This window comes from Heteronotia binoei, chromosome 4 (genome assembly GCF_032191835.1).
Source record: "Heteronotia binoei isolate CCM8104 ecotype False Entrance Well chromosome 4, APGP_CSIRO_Hbin_v1, whole genome shotgun sequence".
NCBI classification, from domain to species: domain Eukaryota; kingdom Metazoa; phylum Chordata; class Lepidosauria; order Squamata; family Gekkonidae; genus Heteronotia; species Heteronotia binoei.
Window position 1 is genome coordinate 163345649 of NC_083226.1, and position 24077 is coordinate 163369725.

Sequence of the window (24077 nt, forward strand, 5' to 3'; positions counted from 1 at the left end):
ACAGAGAACACCTCAGAGTCATCCAACAAGATGGCTTAATGGTAATCAAATCAAGCTTGTTTAAAGTCACCTTCCAACTCCTCTCTATGCGCTGGGGTCCCCAACCATTTTGAGCCTATGGGCACCTTTGGAATTCTGATACAGCGTGGTGGGGGCGCAGGCTCAAAATGGCTGCTGTAAGACGTGGGGCCAGCCACAAAATGGCTGCCGCAGCTTACCTTCAGTCACATAGCGAAGATCCCTGTGCTATGATGGCAGCTACGGTCAAAGCGATATGTTTTTAAAGACTTAGCACAGCCATGCCAATCTCCAGTGACCTCTCAAGAAGCCTTCCTCAACAAAACCCCCTGCTTTAGAAAGCTCCTCCCGCTTTCTAAAAACACTTGGCGGGCACCAGGAAAGGTGTTGGTGGAAACCGTGGCACCCACAGGCAACTTGAAGGAGAACCCTTCTGAATATCATGCCATTATCATCTGCATTAATTTTATTTCTAGTCCTTCCTTCCCTGCACAGCAGGGCTTCGGATGGGAACCTGCTGTAATTCTTGTAATTCAGAACAAAACCCCAATGCAGTCTACCTGGTAGTGAAACCAAAGGTCATACAGTACCTTTGAGCCCCTCAGTGGGTCCACTTTCGTCACCGTCTGGAAGCCACAATGTTACCCAATGACCTTAGAGACAGATCCTTCACTCTACAAGGGTCATCGCAGTGAAATGGTGTGTGATTGGGAGGAAAGTGTCTGATTTTTTTTATTTCAGAAAGAGACATTTCAATACATTACTGACCTATACTCGGCTACATGACATTCTTAGACACTTCAAAAGTGGCGTAACTGGCTGTGACAGAACCACCTGTGATATTTCTATCCCTTTACACTTATCTCCCAATTAAACACTTCAAAGGACCAACCGCATGCTGTGTTTAAATATCACATGTTGTGTTTAATCAGGTTTTTGGTTTTCGGTGCTGTTATTTTCCAAATTGACATTTGGTGCTATATTTTCCAAACTGTTACTTGGCACTGCTTTAAAAATAATAATAATAATAAAGTGACCCATTTTTTAATAATAATGAAAATAAAACTGACATTAGGGGAAAACAGCATGAAGGAAAGATAACTGCACTCATTGGTAAACCCAAATAGATGTCCCACATCTTCCCCCCAAACACCCAATTTTTTTTTTTTTTTAAATCTGGGGAGTCCCTAACATAACCCCATTTTTAAAGTCACCAGGGAAAATGACCACCATTCCTTTGTACGATTCCTTGGGAAAGACAACCCATATTCTGGACATTTTGAGAAGGCCTTGTAAAAGTTTATAGCTTCCCTGTAGGATATCCCTGCTACTTTCCATTGGCTTTTTGGCTCCTTCCTTCCTCTTTCAGCTCACAGCCCTCCAATCCCACGTGATCATCTTGGCAAAAACCTGGGCAAACCCCAGGCTTGAGTTTCAAAGAGGATTCCACTTATTTCTTTATGCTACTGAACTCATCAGGAAACCGGTCAACAAAATGTTAACCACAAAGCTTGCTTTGTTGGGTTATTTTCCTCCGTGCAAGATAATTACAAGCCAAGCTACCTACACTTTAGTTCTTTATAGACTACTTGGAGGAAATGTACAATGTACATTGTAAGAGAAGGCAACTGAATTTAAAGAGATGGCCTGGGTCTCTAAGGGGACCCTCTTTCCCTTGTTAAAAAGGTGTCCCCACCCATTGCCTAATTAAAAATGTCTCCCTCACAAACGTGAACAATCCTCTTCCCCAGAAGACGTCTTTCCTCCTCCGTATACTAGCCTAATCGGATTAAGAAGATGAGGGAAATCCTTTGGGTTTTTTCTTTTCTTTTCTTTTTTTTTTAACTTGGCACTTGCTCAAGCACAGAAGCACGAATCTCTCAACACCAAAAAAATCAGGCTTGCTTTTGGACAATGACAAAGGCTGCCTGAGGTCCAGAGGAGCTTCCGGGGTTGAATTTAGTAGTTCCTCGTTTCTTCTCCCTAGTCCGGCGGGAGCGGGGGAACAAATCAACAAGCGCATCGCTTCTCTTCTGTTTTTGCCGAATCCAGTTTCCCCGAACTGCCCCCGTTGGCTGTGTCAGATACTTGAGTTTTGTCAACGCACTGCTCCATGCGCTTCATTATCAAGTCCAAGAGGGTTTCCACCGCTTTGTCTATGTTTTGGCCGGTCGCTGCGCTCGTTTCAAAGTATGGGATACTAATATGAGAAAAATATGATAATAAAAATGGTTAAATTGAATGCTTTCAAAAAGGAGCATTTCTTTATGGTGCTTGTACCCTGCTCTCCAGCCGAGGACCTCAGAGAGGGGCTTCCTTCCAGGCAGCTGAGACAGCCAGAATTCCTTGACCGATTCCCCACTAGCCTTATGCCGCTCTCGAGCTCCTCTTCTCCGCGGGGCTTCAGTCGGATTTCACACTATCTGCCCCGGGGCTGCAAATTGCTCTGCCTCTTTCGCGCAGCAAACAAGATCCTCTAAAAACCAGTTTCTGTTTGCCACGGGAAAAAGGCAAGGCTAGTTGCAGCCTTGAGGCAGATAGTGCGAAATCCGATGGCAGTCCCGCGGAGAAGAGATGCATGCGAGCGGCGTAAGGCTAATGGGAAATCGGTCCTTGACTTCAGCAAGTGTAGAAAGTATCATGTGCCATCTCAGCCCCCTGAGCATCTGGGCTTTGAAGCAAAATAACTCAACTCTAGCTTTTCCTCCTCCATAAGTCAGAATGAACCCACAAAACTTTTGGAAACTATTACTGCGGGTTGTTCTAGGAACAGAAAACAAAGATTTGCTCCATTAAAGCCCTATGGATAAAATGCTTTGAATCTTTTATCAAACCCACAGTTGTAAACCAACAAGGCACTTCTTAAGTTGCATTGTGCATCCCATAAAGAGAACAGGTCAAAACAAGTAGCTGTGTTAGTATTAAAGAATAACAAAATTTGTGGCAGGGTATGAGCTTCTGTGAGTCGCTACTCACTTCTTCAGGTTGCGGTATCGGAAGAAGTGAGCAGTGACTTACAAAATCTCATACCCTGCCACAAATTCTGTTAATCTTTAAGGTCCTGCTTGATTCTTGCTCTTCCCTAACACATACATAAGAGAAGTTTCTGTGGTACAATTTGTTTGATGCCCGTAGAAAATGTATGTATCTGCTTAATTCCATGGGTTTCAGTGGCACACAACTAAATCCTTTGACGTTTCATGACCTTCCCCCTCCCCCGTAACGAGAAAAACAAACAGTCGCATTAGTCACGGGAGAAAAAAATAAGGACAAGGTCGATGGTGCAAAATCAGATAAAATATACTTTATTACTCAATTACGTTTCCAAAAATTCCCTAGGCATTTCATCAGCAGGCTTTGTCAGGGAAATCCGTTTGTCTTACAGTAGTTCTTCAAAAAGTGTAAAAGATCAGTAGGGGCGTTTTCGCACTGACCTTACTCAGGAGCGACGCCCCTCTTCACCGTGCAGCGTCTGCGCGGATTTCGCACTAATTGCTCCGCAGAACCCGGAAGAGCCGCAAAGTCCCGTGGCTTTTGCGTCGCAAATGTAAACTGGTTTTTGGACAGTTTACATTTGCGACGCAAAAGCCGCGGGACTTTGCGGCTCTTCCGGGTTCTGCGGAGCAATTAGTGCGAAATCCACGCAGATGCTGCGCAGTGAAGAGGGGCGTCGCTCTTGAGTAAGGTCAGTGCGAAAACGCCCTAGGTCTGTTAGTGAAATGTATAAGGAATTTTTGGAAATTTAACTGAGTAATAAAGCATATTTTTACATGACTTCCCCCCGCCCTCCACCTGTGTCATGACTGAGACTATCACATATCTCTGTGGATTGGCACTGAGAAAAGGTTTGCTTACCCGTATTTGTCTGCCAAATCTTTTGCTTGTCTTTCATTAACCTCCCTCTGATCTGACAAGTCAGCTTTATTTCCAATTAGCACTATATCTGGATTCTCACAATACGCATTTGCTTGTAGCTGACCTGAAGAAAACAGAGATATTGAAAATGCTTTCTGGAAAAAAGATTAGAATAAAAACTTTATCCAATGTAGATCATTTATACCTTATTCACACACCAGGATAACATTTATTCAGAATGATTGGGAAGTCAGTTGTTACCTAAAGCAGACTGTACATTCCAAGAATGTAACAACATGCGAGAGTTCACAGAGGTTGAGTATTGTGGAAATTCCTCTACCTCTCTAAGTATAATAAAGCAGGAGTCCAGTGCACCCTAAGGGCATATAAATTTTACTCCAGTACCAGGAATAAGGCCCACTGAGAGAATAAATGCAACGGGATCTAAAAATGAGGCTCTTGGTGAGTGCCCTAGCCTTGGGCACTCAGTATCAATTTGCTATGGCATTATACTATGACGACGATCACACAGATGCTGAAGCTCAGCATTCCTTCCATCTGTAGTGCATTGTTGCAACCTTTTCATGTCGTATTCGGCACTGCAGCATTTAGTATCAGAGTGTGCATGTGGCATAGTCTGGGGTTTTTTTGGGGGAGGGGGCTTTGGCATGTTTGTATTATGGTATACTAGAGAGTAGGCACCTCAAGGTGGCCATTTTCTGTAGGGGAACTGATCTGACTTCAGTTTTCCATCTTCTCCTGCAGCCTCTACCTAAGAAAAGTGCAGTCTTTCACCATAGTGGGGTCCAAAGCAGGAGGGAAGCAGGTATAATGACACAGAGTCCACCCTGCAAAGCAGCCATTTTCTTCAAGGAAAATGATCTCTGCCATTCTGAGTGATCTCTACCCCTCACCTTGAGATTGGCAAAAATGATTCCCCAGGAGGAAATGACTGGTTTGAAGCGTGGAATCTATATGACATTGTACCTGCCTGAGGTCCCACCCCTCTTCAAACCCCACCCTTTAAATCTTCAAGAATTTCCCAACCTGTAGTTGACAACCCTATCTCCTTCCCAGCGAAGCATCAAACAACCTTTATCTGCTCCCTCTGTCTTCGGCTTTCCATATCCTCCTCGCTCCCTGCAGCCCCTACCTAGAAAAAGCAGTTTTTTGTTCTTCTTCAAAGGCCAAAATAGACCTGGAAAGGGCCTCCACCCCCTGCCTTTTACTGACAGAACCTACTATGGTTGCCTAGCAACAGCCACTGTGGAAAAATGGAAGACCCAGCAGGACAGACCAATAGGGTAACTTCCCCAATGGCCCAGTCCTCATTTGTTGTGGGGCTGGAAGGTGAGGTTGCTGCCCATGGAGATAGCTAATCTACAGTTATTTATTTGTCAACATGTTCATGTGCAAAGAGAGGATGAGGAAGGCAGGGGGAGCATAAAAGCAGTCCTGTCCACATCTATGTACTGTGATATGTCTCTCCCAGTATCCAAGCCAGGTAGCAAGGACACATGCTTCAAATGAGAGAATCCAGTAAGGTAAGGCAAGAGGGTTTAGCTCTTCTTCCTTGCAAGCTCAAAAACAAACATATACAATCCTTTACCTCCCACATGACACATAAGCAGATCAAACAAGCAGATCAGTCCCCCTGATTTAGTAGACACGAGGGGTGATTTCATCCTATCCTGAAAGCTAAGGATGGTTGGCCTAGCTAGTTCTTGGATGGAAGAACACCAAAGAAGTGCAGGGTTGCCAAGCAGAGGCAGACAATGGTGAAATCACCTGTTTGCCTCTTGCCTTGAAAACCTCCTGAGGGGTTGCCATAAAGTGGGCTGCAGCCTGATGGCACTTCAAACACACAGTTCTTACACTCTCAGATGGTAGACTGGCTTTATTGTCTGCACAGGAGCAGACACTGAAAGAATACTGACTGTCCTAGGGCTACCAGCATGCCAAGTCTGCAGCTGAAGGAAGACTTTTTATGTATTTATACTTCATCTATACCTGGCCTTTCTCCTCTGTGTTTTCAACATCATAGTCTTCTCCTCTGTTAGGTTAAGCCGAGAGTGTGTGACTAGCCCAAGGTCACCTAGCAAGCTTCCACGACAGAGTGGAGATTCAAAGCTGGGTCTCCCAGATCCCGGTCTGCAGCGCCTTCTAAGCTGTGGAGTCTTGTGAGCAAAAATTCTACTTTGTGAGCTACTGGCATTAAAGTTGTGAGCTACTGCATAAATTAGGTTTGCTCTGGGGCCATCTTTCCTAAGACATATGTGTGTGAGTCGGAGGCTAAAAAACTGAGCTGGCTCACACTAACTCAGCTTGGAGGGAACACTGCTATCCGCTACACCACAATCCTCTCAAACCCAGAGACCTTCTGGCTCTCAGCTTCCGACAGCCTGTCATTTCTGAGTGGCATCCCATCTTTTATGCGGGGATGACTGCTGGATGAAGGATGACACATGCAACGAAGTTTAATCCAAAAAGCACTCAAGGCCGAGAAAGGCAGCTACTCTCTCCCCCACTTACTCATCCAGTTTCTGACATTTAAGAAGCTCTGTTGACTGGTGAGATCAAACATTAACAAGAAGCCCATGGCGTCTCTGAAAAACGCTGTCGTGAGACTTCGGAATCTGCCAACAGAAGGAGAGAGGAGAGCGTCAACATTTGCACTGAATTTTAAAAAGAGAGGCAGTAAACAGTTCTGTTCGATGGTACTGAAATCAACTAAGCGGTGGCGGGCACCTTTCCTCGTACATTTTCAGCTGGTACCAAGCCTTTTCCCAGGAACACGTGAAGCTGCTTTATACTGAAACAGACCCATTAAGGTCCATATTGTCTACTCAGGCTGGCAGCAGCCCTCCAGGGTTTCAGGCTAAGGTATTTAATCAACCTGATCTTTTCAACTGGAGATGCTGAGGACTGAACCTGGGGTCTTCTGCATGCCAAGCAGATGCTCTACCACCGAGCCACAAACCCCTTCACTTAAACGCAGGGTGAAATGTTTATCAACCAACCAAACTTTTCAATGGCAAATACTGAAGCCGCTGTGGAGTGACACTCCCAGGGGTCATTTTGTAGAAAAATTGGGTGGAGCTCATACAGGGATTGTTATGCAGCTGCACATACTATTCAATGGACAAGGAGGTGGAACTCTCAGAAGGAGGAGGTGGAACTCTCAGAAAGGTTCAGGAGCTGTGCTCCTGTGAGCTCCCACTGAATCTGAGGCCTGGACACCCCTCCCATGAAACTGCCTTACACTGAATCAGATCGAGGGTCCATCCAGATCAGACTTCCCTACTCTGACTGGCAGCATCTCCAGGGTCTTAGGCAGATGTCTTTCACATCGCCTGCTCTGATCCTTTTTACCTGGAGATGCTGGCGATTGAACCTGGGACCTTCTGCATGACAAGCACATGCTCTACCGATCAAAGCATCCTTCGATTTTGTGTTAAGAAGCTGAGCGCAGAGGTTTCTTCTTGAAACCCCTTCAGGAAGGATGTGAGGCAGGCATGCAAGAAATGCAATTATCTTGCCAAGCGGCCAGCTCAAAATGCCTTAGCAGTAGACTGAGATGGACAATGTTTCATCTGCTCTGCCTATTCCCTTTGCTTCAGACAAAAGAGTTCTCGTGCGTTACCTTTCTTGCCCAGCTGTGTCCCAGAGCTGCAGATGAACCTTAAAGGCTTTCCCAGGCGATCCATTAGTCCCTCGGCTATTGTACACCTGGGAAGCAGAAAAGACACTTGTCAAAACACATGGTAGCAGTTGTTTGACGCCTCGAGGCATCTTTTGTTAACTTGCAGCCAATAGGAAGCACCCAAATTGGTACTGCTGGACAAAGTGATTCAAAAAAGTTACTTGGACAAATTATTAGGGACTGTGATCCAGAACCTTTACAGTTTGCTGTAAATTGGATACCACGATGTAACCTTGCATCATTTTGTGTTTCATTTTGCTCCAATTCTATTTTTTAAAGATTTCTGGTTGGTTCTACAAACCAAAAGGGAGCCCCGCGGCACAGAGTGGTAAAGCTGCAGTACTGCAGTCCGAGCTCTCTGCTCGCAACCTGAGTTCGATTCTGGCGGAAGCTGGGTTCAGGTAGCTGGCCAAGGTTGACTCAGCCTTCCATCCTTCTGAGGTTGGTAAGCTGAGTACCCAGCTTGCTGGTGGGGGGGGGGGAGTGTGGATGACTGGGGAAGGCAATGGCAAACCACCTCGTAAAAAGTCTGCCGTGAAAACGTCGTGATGCGACGTCACCCCAGAGTCGGAAATGACTGGTGCTTGCACAGGGGACTACCTTTACCTTTTTTTTAACAAACCAAAATCCTATTTTATTGTTTACTGAACATCCCATCCCTATTTTATTGTTTACTGAACATCCCATCCCGCTGACTGTATTGGTTACTCTGTTTAATCCACTTCCGGGCCCAGGAAAGGCAGATTATAAATAGCAAATAAATAACCACGTCGGCAGGTTGAGGTCACTAGGGAAGCCAAGAGGGCCATGCCACTTGGGTCACCATTTGCTTGCGTAAGAACCCAAGGACCTTGCTGGATCAGAAAAGTAGTCCGTCTTCCTCTTTCACACAGCAGCCAGCCAGTTGCCCTGAAGGTCCAACAAACAGGGCAAATGGGACTTCTCTCATACTGCCTCCTACCATAGGGGTTTCAGAGGTTTACTGCCACAGAATGTGGAGGTTCCCTTTAGTCACCAAAGCCACTGATGACTCTGTCTCAGCCCAATTTAATAAAATTAGTATTATAAGCAGGGGTGGAATTCTAGCAGGAGCTCCTTTGCATATTAGGCCACACAGCCCTGATGTAGCCAATCCTCCAAGAGCTTACACGGCTCTGAGTACAGGGCCTACTGTAGGTTCTTGGAGGATTGGCTACACCAGGGGCGTGTGGCCTAATATGCAAAGGAGTTCCTGCTAGAATTCTACCCCTGATTATAAGAAAGGTGAGATACAAGGGAACGGCCCGTCATTATTTAAAATACAGCAACAAGAATCCAAACCCGGACCGAAACTCAGAAAATGAAGATTCTCAATTGCCTTTGTGTCAATTTGTTGTATGCATTCTAAGTAAGACTAACATGATTTCATGCCAGCTACCTTTGTGTTTTTTTTTCTCATTTATTTTCCAATTACTGCCCAATGCATGGGGGTGGGGGGTGTTAAGTGGACATTTACGGCTCTGTGAAAACGAGGGCTTAGGTAACGGAAACGTAGCAAGCTGTGTTCTCTTCTCGGAATAGCAAGTTGCAATGTGCATTTTGTGCCTTTTAAAAACAGGAAAGACAAAAAGGGTTTGTTTGGTTTTTTTATCTGAATGAGACATCATCTGGCCTTGATACTGGAACCTGATTGCCAACGCAACTGTTGACGCAGGAAGAAAAAAGTTGGAAACACCAAAAGGGACTGTGGGAGTATTTCATTCACCATGATCCTCAGCTACGTTTAGATTCCTAGAACTGCTCTGCAACAGCACAGAATTCTAGACTATTCTTGTGAGACAGACAATGCAAGGTTAAGGTATATCGTGCATACTTAAGGCACATAACAAGATGGTAAGTTGAAATGCCTACCCGTCCCAACTTCATTTGTAACGCGATTTGTTTGGGAAAGCTAAAGAACCATAGTTAAAAGCTGGTTTCTAAGATTCAGAGATGGATTCTTAAAAGGGTAGTCTCCTGTGCAAGCACCAGTCGTTTCCGACTCTGGGGTGACGTTGCTTTCACAACGTTTTCACAGCAGACTTTTTACGGGGTACATATGAAGGTGCCTTATACTGAATCAGACCCTTGGTCCATCAAAGTCAGTATTGTCTTCTCAGACTGGCAGCGGCTCTCCAGGGTCTCAAACTGAGGTTTTTCACTCTTATTTGCCTGGACCCTTTTTTGGAGATGCCAGGGATTGAACCTGGGACCTTCTGCTTCCCAAGCAGATGCTCTACCACTGAGCCACCGTCCCTCCCCGAGGTAGTTTGACATTGCCTTCCCCAGTCATTTACACCTCACCCCCAGCAAGCTGGGTCCTCGTTTTACCGACCTTGGAAGGATGGAAGGCTGAGTCAACCTTGAGCCGGCTACCTGAACCCGGCTTCTGCTGGGATCGAACTCAGGTCGTGAGCGGAGCTTGGACTGCAGTACTGCAGCTTACCACTCTGCGCCACGGGGCTCTTACATAACTATATATTGTATCCAAGCCAGGCAGGTGCCCCAACAGAAATGCATTTTCGATTGCAGAACAGGGGACTGCAATTTCTGCCAATTCTCACTCCTACTGCAGAACTTCACTGTGCCCACCCTATGCTACCTGTGCCCCCCTATGCTACCTGAGTGTCCACAGCTCCCTTGGAACGTTTTCAGGAGGATGCAACAGGAAGGAAGGAAGGATGATGGAAGATCCAGCTATGCAAATTCCAGAAATTATTGGAGACATGCCAAGAATCCCCATTTTTTTTCTTAACTTTTCTGATTTACTGGGAAAAGTGGCAATGGAAGTTATTTCTGAACTACTGGGAAGATAACATAACATTTGGCTGTGTTAGAGAGAGATGCGGATGGTGAGGCCTTCTCCTTTGGCCTGTTCCTCCTTTCCCAGAAGTTTCTCCTGCAGTGGCCATTCCTCCCGGAAGGGAAGCTAGGGTTGGTGACTCCGGGTTGGGAAATTTCTGGAGAGTTGGGGGTGGAGCCTGCAGAGGGGAAGAGGCGCAGTGAGATTGTGATGCCACAGAGTTTGCCCTCCAGTGAAACCGGCCTTTGTAGTCTGGAGATCAGTTGTGATGTCAGGACATCTCCAGACCCATCTGGAGGCTGGCGACCCTATATGGAACAGTTTCATAATTTGTTTATACTTCCGCTCACTTGCCTGCTTCTTCCCTTCCAATCCCCCTTTCTCTTTTGTGTTGTGTATATTATATTATGGGCAACTGTTCTGAATTGTAAGACACCTTGGGTACTGTGACAGAAAGATGGTATATAAATGTACCCAACATGTTTAAAAAAACAAACTAACTCATTGCAGATCATAGGGCCAGCTGTAACTAGTTGTAAAAGACCAATCTCATTGTGAGCTAGGCCACTGTGGTATGATGATCAGATGGAACAATTACCTACATCACAAGCAGTGTTCCCTCTAAGCTGAGCATGTGAGCTAAGCTCATGGTTTCTTAGCTTCCAGATCACACATTATTGTTTTAGCTCAGGAAGGACAGCTCCAGAGCACACTAATTTATGCAGTTCAGAACTTTAATGTCAGTAGTTCACAAAGTAGAATTTTTGCTCACAAAACATAACAACATAAGAGAAGCCATGTTGGATCAGGCCAATGGCACATCCAGTCCAGCACTCTGTGTCACACTGTGGCCAATATGTGTGTGTGTATCTATAAATATACACACACATATATACACACATACATATACACACACACACACACACACACACACACACACACACACACATATATATATACACACACACTCTGGCTAATAGCCACTGATGGATCTCTGCTCCATATTTTATCCAATCCCCTCTTAAAGCTGGCTATGCCACCACCTCCTGTGGCAGTGAATTCCACATGTGAATCACCCTTTGGGTGAAGAAGTACTTCCTTTTATCCGTTTTAACCTGTCTGCTCAGCAATTTCATCGAATGCCCACGAGTTCTTGTATTGTGAGAAAGGGAGAAAAGTACTTCTTTCTCTACTTTCTCCATCCCATGCATAATCTTGTAAACCTCTATCATGTCACTATCAAGACACTACCGCTTAGAGGGAGCATTGGCCACAAGTAAGGTTCCCAACTCCAGTTTTGGAAATTCCTACAGATTTGGGGCCTATCTATTAAAGACAGAGTTTAGGGAGGGGAAGGAACTCTGCATAGATGTAATTCCATAGAGCATTGCCAAAGACTGCAACAGCCTCCCCTGGTCAACTGGCAGCACCAGCAGGTATTTCCAGTTTTATCATTTTTTTCCTCAGAAGACCTACGGTCCACCTCTCAGCCCCAGTGCATCACTTTTTAAGCCAGCTAGCAATGAATGGCAGAAAGACTTCTACCGGCTAGGATAGCTGAACCAGAACCCCAAAATACCTTTACATCTGTTGTCCAAAGCGAGCCAACTCAGTTTTCTTTCCTAGTATTAGAAAGTACACTAAGAGTGGACAATTAAGAACAGCCAGGTATTGGTAAACTGTTTCCCAAGACCATATGAGACTCTGAATAATGCTTAAAAATCTTGCTAGAGATTCAGAATAATTTCATAGCCTAAAAGCTCAGAACCCACAGAAATGGAGAAAGAAATAATCTGAAGTATTGGCCGAATTTAAAACTGCGCACCAACACGGCCTTTGGCTAGGTGAAGGACCTGGACAAATCACTCACAACTCAGAGGAGAGCAGTGCAGGGACCAGCATGCCTTGAGGCAAACAGGATGCAGAAAAACTGAATGTTCTAATGTGAAGGGCGTGCTGGGAGATTTTCAGATACGAGGCATATTTCACATATTCAAGAGGGACTGAGGGAAGAAGAATTCTTTAAAAACAAATGAACAAAGAGAGAAAAGAGACTCACCACCCGTTTTTCCCGGAAGTCGATTCCAACGGTTGTGATGAACTTGGGGTTGAACTTATTGTCTGTGTATCTGTACAGGAAGGTTGTCTTTCCGACCCCGGAGTCCCCCAGGGCCAGGAGTTTGATCAGATAGTCATAGTCCCCATCAGTCATAATGCTGACCTTGATGAACCTGCATACCAGGGGAAAAAAGAAGACTGGGATGAGAAAAGAAGACGATGTTGGATTTGTATCCCACCTTCCACTCTGAATCTCAGAGTCTCAAAGCGGTTTACAATCTCATTTACCCTCCTCCCCCACAACAGACACCCTGTGAAGTGGATGAGGCTGAGAGAACTCATACAGCAGCTGCCCTTTCAAGGACAACTCTGTGTGAGCTATGGCTGACCCAAGACCATTCCAGCAGCAACAAGTAGAGGAGTAGGGAATCAAACCTGGTTCTCCCAAATAAGAGTCTGCGTGCTTAACCAAATTGGCTCATAATCTGTAGTACAAACAAAAGTCCATAGTGCAAACACAAAGCTCTTCCAAGTTTCTTTTCCTCTGGATAATGCATCCTAAAGGGCTGACGCAGTTCTAAGACCAGCAGTCTTTACCTAAGTGTAGAAGATCAGCATCAAGCAGTGCAGCTGCATGTCCTTTGCCTGTGTGTGTGTGTTTGTGTAAAGCGTCATCAAGACACAGTTAACTTATGGTGACCCCAATGTGTTTTTCAATGCAAGAGATGTTCAGGTGGTTTGCCATTGCTTGACTCTGCACAGCCTTGGTGGTCTCCCATCCAACTAGCAACAACAAGAACCAGCTCTGCTTGGCTCCCAAGAACTGATGAGATTTGTCTAGTCTGGGTCATCCAGGTTGCGTCCCACTCAGCGTTCCCTCCAAGCCTTGTGAGCAAAAATTCTACTAAATATCACCTCTCAGCCGCCTCCTCTCCAGGCTAAACACGCCCAGTTCCTTCAACCTTTCCGAATAGGACTTGGTTTTCAGACCCCTCACCATCTTCGTCGCCCTCCTCTGGACCTGTTCCAGCTTGTCTTTATCCTTCTTAAAATGTGATGCCCAGAACTGAACACAATACTCCAGGTGAGGTCTTACCAGAGCAGAGTAAAGCGATACCATCACATCACGTGATCTGGACACTAGACTTCTGTTGATACAGCCCAAAATTGCATTTGCCTTTTTAGCTAATGCATCACACTGTTGACTCATGTTGACATATGATCCACTAAGACCCCTAGATCCTTTTTGCACATACTACTGCTAAGACAAGTCTCTCCCATCCTATAACCATGCATTGGATTTTTCCTACCGAAATGCAGAACTTTACATTTACCCCTGTTAAAATTCATTTCATTGGTTTTAGCCCAGTCTTCCAGCCTGTCAAGGTCATCCTGTACCCTTTTGCTGTTTTCTACTGTATTTGCAACCCCTCCCAATTTAGTATCATCGGCAAATTAAATAATCATTCCCTCTATTCCTTCATCCAAATCATAGATAAAGATGTTGAACAAAACAGGTCCCAGGACAGATCCTTGAGGCACTCCACTTGTCACTCCTCTCCAAGAGGATGAGGAACCATTCACAAGCACTCTTCGGGTGCGGTCTGTCAACCAGTTACAGATCCACCTAACGGTAACAGGATCCAAACCACATTTTACCAACTTGTCAACAAGGATAGTATGTGGAACCTTATCAAAAGCCTTACTGAAATCAAGATAAACAACGTCTACAGCATTCCCCTGATCCAGCAAGGTAGTCTTAAGGGTGCTACTGGACCCTCTACTATCTAGGTTGTATCTGGAATCTGGATCAGATCTCCTTGTCATTTCTGAATTCAGCAACTCTGAAACATGCTTATCCACCAACATGGCCGCAGCCGGTAAGAGAGCAGCCGACTAAACATAGGAAGCTTGCGCAGCTTTGTAATAAATGATAAAACAGACACATCTGTCTGCGGATCAGAAGGGAAGATTGAAACCACTTTCCTTTTGTTCTGTATGATTCAAGAAGGGGAAAGGATGCTTCAAAGGGATACTCTGCGATGTCTACCTGGAAGGCTGCTGTGAGCGAAAGCACCAGTTGGTGACTCACTTCATTTTTTTCCAAATAAAAGAAGCTCACATCTCTGTAATGCTGGGCCATCACCCTTCAATATTTTCTTCCATCTGGCCCATTAAACAAGAACGCAAAGACAGGGAAAGGACAGGAGGGAAGTTCCGTCCCCACCACACTTAACAGAACTTGGGGTCGGCCAACAACACTGACTGGTAGCAACGCTCCCTATAAGCGGTGGAGTTTTGCGAGCAAAAAATTCAACTTTGCGAGCTACTGGCACTAAACGTGAGCAAGCGATTTGGCTACTGCGTCAATTAGTCTATTCTGGAGCCATCCTTCCTGAGCTAAGACAAAAATGGGTGAGCCGGAGGCTTAAAAAACTGTGAGCTAGCTCATACTAACTCAGCTTGAAGGAAACATTGACTGATAGTAGATTCAGGCATTTAAGAAAATGCTTCGCCATTCAACAACTAATCAATAGATGGAATGCACCAGCAAAAAATACCATGAGAAGCTTTCATTCCCTTTGTTTGTTTATTTGCTTTGCTCAAGTCACAGCAGACTTATGGTGACCACAAGCAGTTTTCAAGGAAAGAGATATTCAAAGGTGGCTTTGTCTTTGCCAACCTCTTCGTAACAACCCTGGTATCCCTTGGTGGTCTCCCATCCTAGTACTAAACAGGGCTGACCCTGATGACATCAGGTAAGCCTGAGCTATCTAGGTTAGGGAATGAGAGACTTTAGGCCACCCGTGTCTTTAGTATGTCACTTTGCTCATGCAACCACATCTTATTGAGATTGGGCTATGACAGAAGTGGCCAAACTTGCTTAATGTTAGAGCCACAAGATAGGAATGTCAGAGGCCGTAAGACATGAACATCAGATGAGGAAGGAAGGAAGGGAGGGAGGGAGGGGAAGGAAAATAGATGCAGAAAGAGTGAGAGGTGGAAAGAAAGCAACTTTAATTTCAAATGCCTTCTCCAAGCCACAAGTTGGCTTGGCTTAGAGAAGTGATTTAAAGAGACAAATGCCTTCTTCAAGCTGGCCAACAGGGCAGTGGGGGCTTCAAGAGCCACACAATATGTGTGAAAGAGCTACATGTGGCTCCCAAGCCACAGTTTGGCCACGTGGGCTATGACATGACCCATGCCAAACATTTATGCACGCTGGCACAGTATCTGCCTGGTATGCACAAAAGTGAATTCTCCCCTCCCTCCCCCCCATCACATTTTAGTTATGCTTAGACAGCTTTTAAGGAGGATCAGACAAATTCACAGAGGACAAAATCCATCAATAGCTATCAGTCAAGGATTAGTAAATAAAGTCTCCAGGCCCAGAAGCAGTGTACCTCTGTACAACAGAAATGATTCTGCAAAAGCAACAGAAGATGTTTTAGTCTGCTTGCGGGACTTCTCAGAGACAACTGGCTAGCCGCTCTTAGAAACAGAATCCCACCTGGACAGGCTGAATCTTCGTTAGGACCCAGCACGGCTCTTCTCAGGTTTGCCAGAGTGCAAATTGAGCACTGTGTCTGTCAAAAGGCCCGTCTCTTGGGCCAAAACCTGCCCCCCCCTTTCTTTTGCAACAGACACTCAGCATTAAGACTTGCACCCAAACGTGCTGTCTCCTTCCCATCGCTACATTCTTAGCAAATGAACTGATGTATTTAAATACCTGATTATCCCGTGCCCCTCGAACTACCGAGATCAAATGACGTTTTGCATCACGACGTACCTGGCAATTTAGTCAGAGCACCTCTGATCTCATTAGCCTCCTGGACATGCTATTCGCATTAGTCTGATCTCTTCTCTTTGCCTAATAAACTGAACAAACCTTGGCTCTGCACAAAGACGTTTCCTGGATTCAAATTCCTATCTCGAAGACAGGGACTCAATTATGTGAAGTTTTAACAACTTCCCTGGCCCCGAAGAGGTCCAGCTGTCCTCGACAAGGGCTAGGACTTTTTCAGCCCTGGCGCCGACCTGGTGGAACGCTCTACCGGAAGACATCAGGTCCCTGCAAGATCTTCTACTGTTTTGCAGGGCCTGTACAGCAGAGATGCTCCATCAGGGTTTTGCCTGGGGACAGCAACAGTTGCCAAGCATTATGAAACTTGGAACAAACACCTCCCCGGGACTGAACAGGGATATTGGGTTTTTTTACCTCATTACAGATGCTAAACCCATTGTCAGCAAGTATAGCTATATATCCCACAGTATTCCAATGTATTTATCTGTCACGGCTGGGGCTGGGTCAGGCAAAGTCCAAGGGCAGGCCAAGGTCTGTAGCCAGTAGGCAAGAGGGTCTGAGGCGCCAAATCTGAATCACCGTCCAGGTAACGCAGGTCAGAGGTTCAGAAGCCGAAGTCAGGGAGTCCAGAAGTCAAGAGCCGAAGTCAGGGAGTCCAAAAGTCAAAGCCGGAGTGGATGCTAGAACATCAGGTAGATGACTAGTTACTTCCACAAAGCCTCCTCCCAAAGCCACAGCTATATAGCCCTCTGCTGGCTGTTGCCCATTTGGGCTAATTGCTGGCTCTGGGAGGCAGCCAGGATCCTGTTACAACTCAAGCATCCTTGCTCTTAGGAGGGCCAGAATCCTCTCAAAACTCAGGACTCAGGGAGCGTCTTGCTTGTGAGAGTGCCGCCCTCCTCCGATCCCTAAGGTCCTGACGGAGGCGGTCACGCACACGAGCCACCCGAGAGGGCGAGGCAGGGGGGCTGGGATCTTCTTCAGCAGGAGGCAGGGGTACTGGTGCAGGTGGCAGGGGTACAGTTTCCTCGGCAGACTCGTCTTCCTCTGCAGGGTCCCCAGCACCCATGACATTATCTTTTAGAATAGTATATCAGAATAATGTTTTTTTTGTCTTGACATACTCAAATAAGGGATATTGGCTGTTTATCTCATTACATATACTAACACCCATCTTCCACTATATTTTAATCTTTTTTCTAATGGCAAACTAGAATGATGTTTATAATAAATGTTACATGTTAAAAAGTCAATTAGGTGGACAGGAACACCTCTGGGAAAGACATGTCCTCAGTTTTACCCAGACTTGCAAGCAATAAGAGCAATTAACAGACTCCATTTATTGCCTTATGACACTCTCACCATCATTCTCCCATTCTGACGTGCAATTGTTTTATTGGTTTCCCATGCAAGTGTTATCCAGACCAAATGTTCTTTCAGTTTGTTAATTTCACTATTTTGCCATTGGATTCTAACTTTGTACCACTTTGCAGTCTTAACCACTGCCCACTAGCTGTATGTAGCTCTGCTCACTTGCACCCCATTCAAATGTCTGATGAAGTGTGCATGCATACGAAACCTTACCTTCTGAATAAAACTTTGTCGGTCTTAAAAGGTGCTACTGGACTCCTACTTTGTATTGTATATATTGTTGTACATCACCTAGAGCCCACCACAAGCCGGGATAAAGCGATTCAGCAAGCTGAATAAATAATAATGACTCACCTCTTCAAACTGAGGTCAGACCACCATGCATGGGTGCCCCTCTGCCAGTTCTCAGCACTGACGGCATTTTGTGCCCGGTCGGCTGCAATCAACCGACTTCCTTTGCTAAGCCTCAAACTATATTACCAGATTCTAAGGCCCTAAAATCACAACCACATTTTTCCTTCCTGAAGTCCCTTTTGGAATCACAATCCAATTCACGGTATGTTCTGAGCCATTTTATTACTTCAATATCTGACAGCACATTCATCTCGCCGTCCCCTCTGCTTAATGAAAAAGGGAGAGGGAAACGTCCTTTTGTATATAGATTAAGAACCCACTACTAACATCCGCCAACTTTATTCAACTTCATATAAAACAGACGGGAGCAACGGAAATGTAATGGCAAATGCAGATCTTTCAGGAGAGGTTATTCCTTTTCTTTTGGCAGGGTCTTCCAGATATGGAACAGACGCAGAAGGCATGGCGTGGTGCCATGGAAGGTCTCTTAGGTCCTTCGTGCACAAATCAGGAAATGTGACTGCAGACAGCTTAATCACATGAAGGTCAAAAGGTTTGCGCGCACATTTTTCCTACACAGAATCAAGTCACCTTTGAAGCTACCATACGGCAGCTCATTTGCTCGAAATTTGCGCACTGTGCTGTACAAGAATTTTGCTTCATTCTTTATTTTTTTGTGCGTCTGACTATATTCCAAGAAACTTTTGGAAAGTATCCTTGTATAGTTAAAAAAACAAATCATGTGCACAGTAACTTGGAAATGGCTGGCAGGCTGGCTACGGGATCTGCCTGCCCTTTGGGCAAGTTTTATTTCCACTGCAGCAGATCTCCGCTCTCTTCACTTTGGAGATTCCTTTTCCGCATCGGTTCACCTGCCAAGGAATCCCTAAGCATGGCAAAGGATTCCAGAGCATCACGTGCACCTTCTGCTCGTCTGTCACCCTGAGGGAACTGAGCACATGCCCTGAGACGTAACTGTCACACTTCTCTGCAGCTGTGCACCAAAGGAGATCGACACTGATGGGAAAGCTGCCTTTTAGGGAAACTCACCCTTCGCTGCTGGTGGTCTTATTGATCCCTCCCCATATAAACTCTCAAAGAATCCCTCAGTGCACACAGAACACAGGTTCGCAAGCACTGTTCTAGCATGAATCGCTCTCTCTAGAACAGGGGTGTCAGACATGCAGCCTGGGGGCAGAATCAGACCCCTGGAGGGCTTCCATCAGGCCCCCAAGCAACTGGTTTTGTCTGCTTCCTTCTCCCTCTCCCTTGCTTCTTTCTGCATCTCAGCTTGCCTTACAAGGCTTGCTCAATCGCACAGGAGCAACAGAGCAAAACCTCAATTCTTCTCCATTGGTTGAGGCTCCTCCCCGTCCTGGTCCCCTGGGGAGAAAGGGAAAGAGCCAGAGCTTCCTTTGCCCAGTTCCCTGGATCCCATGGGAGAAATACAAAGAAAGGACCTTTATAACCAACAAGTGCTAATGTTTTAAGCTTTTTTTTTTTTTTAATCTTTAATCTTTTTTGTCTGTGTCCTTTAAAAAGTTTGTATTTCTGCTACCTAAACTTACACAGGTATGCACATGGCTCAGCCTGACATAGCCCAGTCTGGCCCAGCAAGGTTTCATTTATGTCAGATCTGGCCCTCATAACAAATGAGTTCGACACCTCTGTGCTAGAACTTACTCTGGGAATCATCCATTGATTAACAGCTTAGGTTTCAACACACCATTCTACAAATTTAGTTTTAAGACAGCGGAACTGACAAGAGTCGAAAATCATGACCTTGCCTGTTAAAAGGTAGTAAAGGTAGTCCTCTGTGCAAGCACCGAGTCGTTACCGACCCGTGAGTCCGCTTGCGGAGAGGGCGGGATATAAACTTAATGTAATAAATAAATAAATGGGGTAACGTCACATCATGACGTTTTCTTGGCAGAGCTTTTATTGGGTCGTTTGCCATTGTTCCCCCCCCCTCCAATATTTATAGTAATATTCAGCAACTGACAGTGCATGTGCTGAATCTAGCACATGTGGGGTTACCATCCAGTCTGGCATTCTCCCAGAATTACAGATGACCTCCAGGCTTTTGGGGAACAGCTCCCCTGAAGGAAATGGTGGCTTTGGAGGATGGACTCTTGCACCCTGCTAAACTCCCTCTCCATATTCTGCACTCGCCAGACACCAGTGAGCTCCTAGATGAGAGATTAACACATGGAATTCACTGCCACAGGAGGTGGTGACAGCTACAAGCATAGACAGCTTCAAGAGGGGATTGGATAAGCATATGGAGCAGAGGCCCATCAGTGGCTATTAGCCACAGCTTATCGTTGGAACTCTCTATCTGGGGCAGTGATGCTCTGTATTCTTAGTGCTTGGTGGGCAACAGTGGGAGGGCTTCTAGTGCCCTGGCCCCACTGGTGGACCTGCTGGTGGCACTTGGTTTCATTTGGTCACTGTGTGACCCAGAGTGTTGGACTGGATGGGCCATTGGCCTGATCCAACGTGGCTTCTCTTATGTTCTTAGGTCTTCAGAAATTTCCCAAGTTGGAGCTGTCCCTTTCACACACACACCCCTCCTCTTGTACCTTTTGCTCATTTGCTTCTGCCTCGTCTCCCCCATAAGAGGGTCAGAGATGCACCCACTTCCAAATGCTAGGGAACACAGGCTCAATCATACAGGTAGGTTGTGCCCCCCCCCTCACAACTCACACTAATAGTCAAGGAAATTTTCTTTCTTTCTCACATTATTATGAGTTGCTTCTTTCCACTCACTGGTGGCATCCACCCACGCAAGCCAAAGGCTCTCATGAGCTGTAGCAAGCTCTCTGATCTCCAAGAGCTGAAAAACACACGCTGAGATCCCCAGACGTTGCTGCAGCTTAGATCCTTGAGATGCCAGAACAGTCACATTCCTCACAGATTAGTGCTCCCAACATTTATTTACTGATGAAAATATTGACATTCAACCTTTCCTCTGGGCTCAAGGCGGTTTACAACAGTAGTTAAAACATCCCCAGCTAAAACCAAAGATAAAATTAAAAGGTAAAAGTAGTCCCCTGTGCAAGCACCAGTCGTTTCTGACTCTAGGGTGACGTTTTCTTGACTTTTTCTTGGCAGACTTTTTGTTTGCCATTGCCTTCCCCAGTCATCTACATTTTACCCCCCAGCAAGCTGGGTACTCATTTTATGGACCCCAGAAGGATGGAAGGCTGAGTCAATCTTGAGCTGGGTATCTGAACCCAGCTTCTGCTGGGATGGAACTCAGCTGGGTCTAGGTGAGGGGTGGCCAAACTGTGGCTCGGGAGCCACATGTGGCTCTTTCACCCATACTGTGTGGCTCCATCAGCTGGCATGGAGAAGGCATTTGTGTCTTTAAATCATTTCTCCAAGCCAAGCCAGCCACTGGCTTGGAGAATGCATTTGAAGTTGCTTTCTTTCTACCTCTCCTCCCCATCTATTTTCCTTCCTCCCTTCCTTCCTGTATTGTGGCTCTCAAACACCTGACGTCCATGTCTTGCGGCTCTCAAACATCTGACGTCCATGTCTTGCGGCTCTCAAACATCTGACGTCCATGTCTTGCGGCTCTCAAACATCTGATGTTTATTCTATGTGGCTCTTACAGTAAGCAAGTTTGGCCACCCCTGGTCTAGGTAATAAGAAAGTTGGTGAATCAGAGACAGTTGATGGAAGGTGCGCCTGGACTCCATGCCAACCTGCTTTTCATGTAGCAAGGCAGAGTCCATGAGCCACGCTCAAGCTCTTAATGTGTGTCAGCACCTAGAACAAGTTGATTTAGTTATCCCGCTCCAAGTATTCGAAAAAGCGTAACGGCTGAACCCTGCCAGCTTTTCTTCTCTATCTTGCCTTATTCCTCTCCTCAGCATAGCCCTTGTCCCATGCAGCTTTTGTCCACAGACTCGATCACCACCTTTTTATGGTCAAAAGGGCCACCTCCTCCTCCTTTCACCAGTGACAGAGCAGCAGAGGGTCCAACCCAGTGTTAACAAAGCTACTTTCTTTAGGCATGTTCCCTCTTGCTTTGCTTTGTTTTTAAAGGTGAAGACTGAAACGTAAGGGCTTAAACTCAGGGGTGGGGAACCTTTTTTTCTGCCAAGGGCCATATGGATATTTATAACATCATTCACGGGCCATAAAAAATTATCAACTTAAAAAACAGTGCTCCGTCGAGGGAGAATGATTCAGGCCAACAAAATTAATGCAAATAATTGTTTTTTCTATTTGAAGATGTGGGGAGAGCCTAATCTGGCGCACACACACACACACACACACACCCGGCCTGCCACCCTAGGCAAATGCATAGGTCCAGGGCTTTTTTGTAGAAAAAGCCCAGCAGGAACTCAGTAGCATATCAGACCACATCCCCTAATATTAGCATATTAGGCCACACCCTCTGGGATAATCAAGTAACTGTGACAGTAACTTTTCCAAGCCCTGCAGCAATTCTGGCCAGCCAGCCAGGCCCCAGGGAAAATGCTGCACAGTACATCTGGGCCCTGTGATCCTTGCCTGGCCCTGGGGAGGCTGCTGCACAGCGTGGCTGGGCCCCACAATCCTTGCTGGCCAGCCAGGCCCCAGGGAGGCTGCCACATGGCAATCTATGTATCTGTCCAGCAATCCCCGAGGGCCACACCAAGTGACCTCGAGGGCCGTAGACGGAGGTTCCCCACCCCTGGCTTAACCTGTTGAAATGAGCATTCTTTAATTTGGAGGAGAGTTGAACCTCAATAAACCAGGGAAAAAGAGCAAGAGGCCAGATACGGTTAGAATGGAGCAGGGAGCAGAGACTCACGAAAGCTCATTCTCTGCCACAATGTTGCTCGTCTTTAAGGTGCTACTGGGCTCTTGTTCTTTTCTACCACTACAAAGAAACAAACATGGCTACCCAAAAAAGCACAAGTGCAAACAATCACAAGTAACAGCAGATTTGTTTTGTAGAAAAACAGGTGGTGGAGCTCATTAGCATAACTCATTCGCATATGCCCCTACCAGCCAAGAGCAACCTGATGCAAGAAAGGAGAGCCCTGGGCAAGTGAGGCCTGCTTGGGCTGGCTAGAGATCCAGCCAGACCAAGCAGGCCTCGCTTGCCCGGGGCTCTCCTGGGCTGCTTCCCCGCCCAGTCAAAAGGCCAGCAAGCCACCTGCCACCCAAAATCACATAAGTGGAGAAAGAAGAAGACTGCAGATTTATACCCCGCTCTTCTCTCTGAATCAGAGACTCAGAGTGACTTACAATCTCCTATATCTTCTCCCCCACACAACAGACACCCTGTGAGGTGGGTGGGGCTGAGAGGGCTCTCACACCAGCTGCCCTTTCAAGGACAGCCTCTGCAAGAGCTATGGCTGACCCAAGACCATTCCAGCAGGTGAAAGTGGAGGAGTGGGGAATCAAACCCGGTTCTCCCAGATAAGAGTCCGCGCACTTAACCTCTACACCAAACTGGCTCTGAAAGGGTGGTGCGGGCTTCTCCAGGGGTTAATAAGGGCTGCTGGGGGCTTGGCAAAGCTCCTGGTGGCTGGTTGGCTGCCCACTCTCATAATCCAGGGTTTGTTATGCAGCTGCACCTACTATTCAAAGGGCGAGGGAGGAGGGGAGGAGGAGGGGTACCTCAGAAAGGTTCAGGAGCTGTGCTCCTGTGAGCTCCTGCTGAATCTGAGGCCTGAGTGACAGGAATAATTAAGTGCCATCAAGTCTCAACTGACTTGGGTGGGTGACCCCTCATGAGGTTTTCACAGTAAGAGAGATAAGCAGAGGTGGCTTTGCCATCTCCTGTCTCTGCGTAGCAAACTCTGAACTTCCTTGGGGGCCTCTCACCCAGACTGGGGCTAACCTCGCTTGGCTTCCGAGCTCTGGAAAGCTCAGGCTAAACAATGCATCGCATCTGAACTGCTTTCACAGAGTTAACCTTGCGTTTTTATTTTTTTTTGCCCTTGAAGGGTATTTATTTCAAATGTACCAATATTTTAAAAGGCCCAGAAGAATTTACAGTTCGGTTTGCCAACATAAAAATGAGTTTGAAAACAAATTATTTATCTCCGTTACAACCTCTTCATTTTTCTTGACAGGTACACAGCACC

At 46.1% G+C, this 24077-nt stretch overlaps 1 protein-coding gene across 5 annotated transcripts in view; it reads right to left on the bottom strand.

Annotated features, from left to right (window-relative positions):
* Positions 1 to 921: 921 nt before the first annotated feature.
* Positions 922 to 24077, bottom strand: part of RAB27B (RAB27B, member RAS oncogene family) — a 195589-nt gene continuing 172433 nt past the window's right edge. For all 5 annotated transcript variants that reach the window (XM_060236165.1, XM_060236164.1, XM_060236161.1 and 2 more), the window contains exons 2-6: positions 12457 to 12628; positions 7517 to 7602; positions 6406 to 6509; positions 3874 to 3997; positions 922 to 2218 (exon numbers count right to left, since the gene is read on the bottom strand). In XM_060236165.1, coding sequence (XP_060092148.1) covers positions 2029 to 2218; positions 3874 to 3997; positions 6406 to 6509; positions 7517 to 7602; positions 12457 to 12609 — 657 coding nt within the window. In that variant the 5' untranslated portion in view covers positions 12610 to 12628 and the 3' untranslated portion in view covers positions 922 to 2028. The remainder of the gene's footprint in view (positions 2219 to 3873; positions 3998 to 6405; positions 6510 to 7516; positions 7603 to 12456; positions 12629 to 24077) is intronic.